The sequence below is a fragment of the Stylophora pistillata genome, chromosome 2 (assembly GCF_964205215.1).
Source record: "Stylophora pistillata chromosome 2, jaStyPist1.2, whole genome shotgun sequence".
Taxonomy (NCBI): domain Eukaryota; kingdom Metazoa; phylum Cnidaria; class Anthozoa; order Scleractinia; family Pocilloporidae; genus Stylophora; species Stylophora pistillata.
The window spans coordinates 54,086,736-54,095,431 of NC_142520.1; the positions used below are offsets into that span (position 1 = coordinate 54,086,736).

At 40.4% G+C, this 8,696-nt stretch overlaps 1 protein-coding gene across 1 annotated transcript; it reads left to right on the forward strand.

Moving 5' to 3' along the window:
- The first annotated feature begins 741 nt into the window (after positions 1-741).
- Positions 742-5,699, forward strand: LOC148740381 (uncharacterized). The gene is made up of 3 exons (XM_088749672.1): positions 742-1,220; positions 3,327-4,341; positions 5,064-5,699. Exons 2-3 carry the CDS (start codon positions 3,478-3,480, stop codon positions 5,697-5,699), a joined length of 1,500 nt encoding a protein of 499 aa, XP_088605798.1. The 5' UTR covers positions 742-1,220; positions 3,327-3,477.
- The last annotated feature ends 2,997 nt before the right edge of the window (positions 5,700-8,696 follow it).

Consider the following 8,696-nt stretch of genomic DNA (forward strand, 5'->3'; position numbering starts at 1 on the left):
GCCGGCAAAATAAAAGAGTTTGCGACGCACTGTGGCTAAGGTCAGAAATTTGCATGATGATCAGTTGTAGAAATCGTACTGGAGAGCTACGAAGTAAACAAGATAGTTAAAGATGGTTAAAAAATTTTTGATATGGAAATGATATGAAATTATTCAGTAAGAAATCCGTAGACATTGCTGAAGAGGACTGTAAATTGATGTGTAGATACGAAATTTTCTGATAATTTGAATTTCAGAAGACTCTGTTATTGTTGACCCGCTATTTCAACAGCACTACCTACACCTAACTATAGATAAGGGCCGCTGTATAGTTCACCATTTTTGTTGACCAGGTGTTTATTATCGACATTATTCTTAGTTGAATAGCTACGTTTTCTGCAACTGCGATAATATGATTTCTTTTGAATTATCGCGGATATATCTTGAAAAAAGTTATGTGAGTAAACAAAGTCACGCAACACCGTAAGCTTCTGCCGTGTATTTTTTCACCACAAGATGACAGCCAAACTGTTTATTACGATATTTACCCTAATATTTTTCGGAAAAATGGCCACATTTCTGTCATAAAACTTGATAAAAAGGACTCATGTCACGGTAGCAGTTAAACCGTGTTGCAATCTGGGCCATCATTTTCCATGATGCAATCACGCTCTTCCTCTTAAAGGTAAACACGTACTAGGTCTCTCACAGAGCAAGAAAAGATAACGATATCATTTTGTAGCATTGCTGCTCTTCTTGGGGGGGCTTTTGGTGCAAGTTCTGAAAATCCAAACGTGACCGACTTTGTCGAGTTGAAAGACTGTACTAGAGATGTTACAGCTCACTTGAAGAGTTGTAACATTTTGACGGATGTTGAAAACGTCAACAACGAGAGAAAATTATTACTTACACGGGCAGGTTAATAAAGATCATTTTGATTTACAATTTTCGATTACAACATGAATACATTTGGACTATTCATTTATACAGCAATAATTTACCAATTAAGTTTTCTTTACCAGGGATTTTCATCACACAGGACAGTCAGTTGCATATGACGGTATGCCCTAAACACAGAGACGCGTGCGGTACTCGCTGGCGAACAGGCAAGACTAGATGTTGCATTCCAGCAGAAGTAGCGGGTCACAAGTCGACAACCTGTCGAGGTGATCGTGGAATTGACAGAAAACAATCTTGTTTTGTTTTTAAAGAAACTGTAATCCTGGTCACAGTTGGGTCGCGTAAGTGCAGTTAAACCGTACACTGCTTTAGTAGGAGAAATAAATATTTGTTATTTTCCGGCTGGGAGGTTCGTACGGTGAAAAACGGTGACCTCGGTCTTGAAAATGTTGCCCGAAGCCGTAGGCCAAGGGCAGCCTTTTTAAGACTGAGGTCACCGTTTTTCACCATACGGACCGACCCTTAGCCGGTAAATAAACCTTTTTTTTTTTTTAACTTAACGAAATTCTTTCCGAAAGAACCCGAATCGTGATTTAGAGCTGTAAATACAGCAAGATCTTCCATAAGCTAAGCAATTTTTGAGCGAGTAAATGCCGTGGTTAAAATAGAGGTGATGCAAACTATAGAGAGATGCTTTACTGAAACATTTTCATTTGCGTATTGATAAAGGTGATTTAAAACGCTTCCAAACAAACTATAAAACATTATTTTTACAAGTATCTATCACAAACTGACACCTGTCAATTAGAGAGTGCGTAAGAAAAAAAAAGCGCATGTACTCTTTAGAAAAACAACCTGACTAGTTTGGCAAGGACTGTCTTGTCAATGTTTTCTTTAAGAACAGTCAATGATCTTATGAAAACTAATGTTCACTCTCATCGATAATTAATTGATGTACGAGGATTTACCTCTGTTCGTTAAGTAAACGGCGAGGAAAGTAATTGTAAGTAAATTCAAATTTTTTATTTTGAAGTTGTGAGAGTTTGCTCGTTTGTTTTCTGCAATGGCGTGTGTAAATCTGATCTTTCCTCCATAAAAACTAAATTCGAATGATACACTCCGACGAGACACAAGAGCATTTAATGCGGCCTTTTCTAATCGAATTCCTTCAGTTTCTGTTGTGCAATTCATGGTTAACATTTTCAAATTGAACGGACTTGGAAATACTCACCGAGAGCGTATATTTGTTGGAGAACTGAAATTAAAACTTTGCTTGCTCTTTTATTACGAACAAATTGTTTGAGAAAATTCAGATATTGAATGAATGAAAGTTCCAGCGATTAGTTCAACTGTAACCAAATACCTCACATTTTAACTTTCTAGGTACTTTTTGTGAACGATTAAAATTAATTATAGTTGGTTTTTAGACCCCTTGTTAACCAACGTAATGACACTATTGCTTATGCAAATGAATTCTGAAACCAATACGAGATATATTAATAAAAAATGGCAACGAAAGTAGGGATGTACTCGGCGACTCACGAAAGCGTTACCGTTACCGTGGGTAGAGATAGGAAAATACAGACCGGGTAAAGAACCAATCAGATTGCAGGATTCGTTACCGTGCCCTCTGAGAAAATTTAAGTAAATCAAATACACTCATATTGCTTTGACCCTCTTTTGACAAATGAAAGGGACGCACTGTGCCCAAGAGGATGAGGAACGCCAACAAACGGCCAATATTGCAGACAACTGAGTCAGTGGTCTCTTTCCTTGCCTAAACTATCGTTGGAAATGCTCCTTCGGAGCAAAATAGCCGACCGAATAGCCATTTAGGGGTGGAACAGGGGGTCTCCTGTCGGGTTCGGTACGGGTATCTTGCCTTCCCGGCTCCCAACCCTTTTTTTCTTAGCTTCCTGTCTTTATCCATTCTTCGATTGCCAAATATTTAAAAGCATTGTTGCGTGGTTTCAATAAATTTCTCCCGCTTCCCACTATTTTCTAACTCGCTCTTCCTGCCCTTTCCTCTCCCGCCCCCTATTCTCCTGGGCGCTCACTTCCAAGTATCCCCTTTTAGGTTACGCTAAAGTACGAGTGAGCGTTAATCAGTAAGAAGGACTTAGAATACCACCGTTTCTATTACCATGCCCATTTATCCTTCCCTAACTCTTCTGTTTTTTTTTTTTGTTTTTTTTTTGATCCGTAGCTATTTGCAGGCAATGCCGGGATCATCTGGGTAAAATGATGGCGTCTACTTCTGCGAACTCTACAGAAACTGCCTTTTCTTCACCAACAGTTGTTGTTGAACTCGTGTCCGTACAGAAAAGACAGGAAACATTTTTATCGTTAATTGTCGTTTAAACAAGTAGGCAGTCCATAGGTTTAATCAGTATCTTGCATTAATTTGCGATCATTAAATTACTTTTCATATTTTTTCCTCCCATAAGGAAGCCGAGGCAAGTAGTACAGAAGATATATGTGAGAATGTAAAACACCTTTCCATTGACGACAGCTACATTTTTGGGTCATCCGAAAACACAAGTACAACTAGCTCAGGTGAAGTGGTTCTTTGTGCCAACAAACCTTTAAGGCTGCTTAATGAATTCCTTTCGGAGTGTAGTAAAAACGGTTGATAATCCACAGTTTGAGTGGTTAAAGAGTGCTGCTAGAACGAAACGAAGGTACATACAACACACTAGAGATATCCTCGTCGCAGTGTTAAAGGTTGTGTCCCCCGAAAACTCAGGTTATCTTTGGTCAGCACTACAAGCTTCAAGGGCCGTCAATGATGAGCTTGGTTTAGAGGGTACAATGCTCCCATCCCAACGTCTTTACCTCGAGGCCATAGCAGAAACTTACAAAAATGCCGGCAGCTGGGACACACGGAGACAAATCCTTTCAATTATGACTGCCGCTGCGAGTTTTTCTACTATACAAGAATTTATTCCCGGTCTGACCCAGTATAGATACACTGTGGCGAACTTACATCGCCTTCAGCATGGAGTAGCGACGCCCATTTCTGTAGGGCCTTCAGCGAGGGTACGGATAGACGAGGCCCAACTTGACCATTTTTTGCAGTTCATTACAAGCCCACATATTATTCAAGATATGCCTTTTGGTCAAAAGAGTCTACGACTGTCCAACGGTAACGTATTGGAAGTACCAAATGTGGTTCGGTGTCTAATACCAGAGCGAATTGCTGTTCAATATGAGCAATATTGCAAAGAAGTCGGATTTACCCCTTTCAGTAAAAGAACACTACTGCGTGTATTAGCTGCTTGTAGCGCGACGGTCAGAAAGAGCCTCCAGGGACTAGACTATTTTGCAGCCGATGGAGCCTCTGCATTTGACAAGATGATTTCACTCCTAAATCAACTTAAAGGCCGGGTTGAAGATACCACGGTAAGAGGATGGCAGGAAAAGCTCAATAACTCAAAACTTTACCTAAAGGCGGACTTCAAGGTAAAATATTGCTTAAAGAAATAATAGTGTACTTTCGGGTTTGCTATGACCGCTGAATGAAAGAAGTGAAGAAGCATTTTTTACAGGCTTAGCCTCCATCTGAAATTCCCATCCAACGAGAAGAAGACCTGTTTGTTATTCTATCCATTGTGTATTTTTAAATTTCAAACACTAACCAGCCGGAATTTGTGGATATTTCACCTTATGTCGAGGCTAACCTTGTATGAGTGCTTTCATAATGTCTGTCTTCAGCGGTAACTTTAAATTCGAAAATGGAGTAGTTTTTAAAGTTCATTAACTCCCATTCTCTCCCTGTTATTGATTTCAGGGTGGGCTTTAACATCGCCTACATTTGTGATTTTCTCTACCTCGGCCCTGACCATCCATGCTACTTTTATAACTTAGTGTATAAGCCTCGTATTTTTCTTTGCCAAGTTACTGCCGCACGCGAAAATCAAGCACGCGAGCCGCGAAGCCGCGAGCCGCGATAAACGATAACGTCGTGGTTTGCAAACACGCTGGCTGAGATGAGAACTATACGGATGAGAAAATGCAGACTGCAAGCAGTCTATTATAACTTAGAAGTGATCAGTCTTTTTTCACAAATTACAACTAATAGCAACAAAAACCATTTTACATACTTCAAACGGAGGGTGGGGCGAGTGCTTTAAGTTTTTGTTTTTCTGCGTTTACATACTAAGAAAATAATGGTATATTGATAGGTGCACGTTGACGATGAGGCTACCATAGCAGATCATTGTATGTCATATGCTTTGAGTGATCCGAGTGACAGCTGTTTTCAGCAGAAGTGCCAACATACCCATGAGGACCACTGTTTTCAATGTGAAGAGCTTGGTACTGTTCTAGATGAGATTCAAGGGGCTGTTGAAGAGGCTTATTTTCACACGAAAGATGATCATGACGAAGCCACCTACTTGGTTAAACACAGCAAGGACGTAATTCATGCTTGGAAGGCTCACCAACTCCGTACAGTGAGGCAAGACCAGTCTAGATTGAAGATTCTCAGAGAGCTAGATAGTGGTTCAGTCTTTATTACCCAGGACTGGGTCATGAAATTTCTACCGCGCAAGTATCTTGAATCTCAGCCAGACTGGTTCGGTAAGCGCGGCATCTCTTGGCATATATCCGTTGTCGTGCGCCGCCGAGCCAACCAGTTTGAATCACAAGGATTTGTACATATTATCCAGAACTGCACCCAAGGAAGTTCCGCTGTGGTCTCCATTATGGCACATATCCTTAGAACTTTGAAATCAGAGCACCCAGAAATCAATCAAGCATTTTTTCGTCAAGACAATGCAGGGTGCTACCATAGTAGTTACTGTGGAAACCTAGTCTAGCGCATGGGCAGACCCCGCGGGTTAACACCCCTAAGCACGAGGTGCATCGGCGTTCCCCAGAGAGCAAAACTCGGCCCAATATTTTTCCTGCTAATGATTAACAATGCTGATGATGATCCACTGCACGTAACCTCCAACACTAGCATTTCTGCAAGCCTCTCAGGCCCAGTTCTTCAAAGGCTGATTAGTGCAATCCCAGGGTTAATTAACCCTGGTTTCTCTATTTCTTTGTTTAAACCCCTTTTTCGGATAATTTTCTCTTTTCTTTTCAGAACATCTCATCATCAAATTGTAGACAAAAAAAAAATTATATTGAATTTTCTTTCAAAGCTTTGAGATCTTTAATCAGATTTCACACTCACCCTGGGTTTTCTTAACCCCCCTTTGAAGAACCTGTTTCCGGTGTGCAATCATGAGTGAAGTAAGGGACTATGAGAGTGTAGGGGCTTACTCAAAAACTCAAACAATACAATGAGCATAGTTGTTCGACCGACAGACTGTACGACTGATTGACTGACTGCATGTCATCTTAGTGAATGACCGGCCACTGGTTGACTGACTGCATGTCTTAAGCCTTGGTCAAACGTCGCCTGATAGTCGATGATAATTGATTCTCTTCAAACTATCATCAACTATCACCAACTATCATTTGCATGGTCAAACGGCCAAAAAAGTTTTAAGATAGTTGATGATAGTTCACCGGCAGTCGCGCGAGCAAAGTCACGCGAGCAGCTAGTTCCAGGCTCTTTTCGCGTAAGATGTGAACACTAACATGGCTTCGCGTGAGACAAACAAACTTGTTGAAGTATGAATTTACGACGAAAGAGGGCGGCAGCTTGCTTAATAGTAATCGATTTGTTGGTGGAATGTACTTCTATTAGACGTAATATCAGGTCATTACTCCATCTCGCCGTTGAACGTTTAGTGAAACGCTGTTTTTTCAGCGGTGTCTCTTCGATTTCCTGCGAGTTGACGCTTTCTCCAGATTCTTGGTTTTCAATATTTTCTTTCTCATTATTATTATCTTGGGTATAAAAACGAATTTCTGAAGCTAAAGCTGAGCCTCGCGAGGAGCTTTTGGCGACCATTTTAAACGAGTCCGCCGATTTTCGGGGAAAACAGCTCACCAAAAACTATCATGAACTACTATACGCGTGGTCAAACGAGAAAAACTATCATCGACTATCATGAAAAATTTGAGCAGCTTAAAATGAATGATAGTTGGTGATAGTCGATAATAGTGTATGATAGTTGATGGTCAAACGGAAGCGCGTGCTTCAACTATCATCGACTATCATGCGCCGTTTGACCAGGGCTTTAGTGAATAACCGGCAACTGGTTGACTGACTGCATGTCTTAGTGAATGACCGGCAACTGGTTGACTGACTGCATGTCTTAGTGAATGACCGGCAACTGGTTGACTGACTGCATGTCTTAGTGAATGACCGGCAACTGCTTGGCTGACTGCATGTCTTTGTGAATGACCGGCCACTGGTTGGCTGACTGCATGTCTTAGTGAATGACCGGTCACTGGTTGACTGACTGGACAATATTTAAACAATACTTTGAGTTTCCAAGTAAACATAGGAATAACTACACGTATATGAATAAACAAAACTACAAAACTTGACGTGTACTACAATCAAAACTCGTTTCCATGGATTTAATCAAATAAGGAGAGACATTGGAAACTGCAGTGGTATGTACATTCATATGACACAGCAAGATACTGTACTAAGAGCAAATCCCAGACAGTAAACTGCGAATATTTCAAGGTAAGAAATATGTGTAAGAAGTAAAATATACGCTGCTTTATCTTCATCTGCAGTCTTTAGTTACTGCTGGGGATCTCCTTTTTACTTCTTCCAGACTTGATGACCGAGGTTAGGTTCCTGTTTGACGCTTGATTCATTCTTCAAACCATTCCAGGATCCTCAGATCATTTGACAATGACACATACAGTGTAGAATAAAAATTTGCCTGAGTTTCATCTAGCGGAGAACAAGCTTAAGTTTTGTTAATTTTTCTTCGGGAGAACATTCTTGAGATACTCGCTTTGAAATCTTTTCGAGTTTGATAAAGGCGTTTTCCGGACTTTCTGTGTCTTCTTGAGGTATTAAGAGCGACTTTTTTTCAAGACCGCATAAGAGGCGGCACATCGACTAAAAAATGACTATCCTCATTTCAGTCAGAGACACCTTATGGTGAACATAGCGACGTGGTATGGTTTTTTTTTTTCCAGACACGCTTCTCCATCCTAAAAAATTTACGCAAACTAAAACGAGCGTCGGTAGCCGTGAAATGGCGGATATCAGTGCCCCGAGTAGAGACAAATGAAGTTGCTCATGAAAAGCGCGAAAGAAAGGAGGCCCATATTAATTTTATAGATTTGAATAGGAAGGATCGAGGTATGGTTTAAGTAAACGGGACCATTTCATTTAATTTTGAGCCCTTGGTACGCTTTTGAAAATCATCAGTATTTTAAAATCCAAATATCGAGTTTTTTTTGTTTGAAAATACATCTCCTTACAATCTTTTTGCCTCGTATTTGCGTTTTTCTAATCGAAATTCATTGTAGAGAAAAAGAGTCGCAAATAATCACGAGTTTGTCTTTTTTTATGTAGGCGTGGTTATTAACTCAATCGAATTATTTTTACTTGGCGTACTAATTGACATTCTTTTTTTAGATTTTCAAGTTAAAAAATTGTTGAATCAGTGTCAGTGACGTTGTACACCGATTAATTCGCAGCTTCACATCTTGGGAACCCATGGGCTTTTGACTGTCGTCCTTTGAACCTTACCAAGGTGGGGAAGGGAATTTGAACTGGAAGGGTCAAGCCTTTCCAGTGGAATAATGGTGGTTTATCTGTTAATATGGAGGCTCTTAAAGCGAATGGCTCAAAAGAGAGGTTCCACAAGGTCTAGGTTTTGAAGCTTGAATAGTCAAATCAATCGCTGGTCAATAAGTAGAAAGTCACGGTCACTGATCTTGCCTTT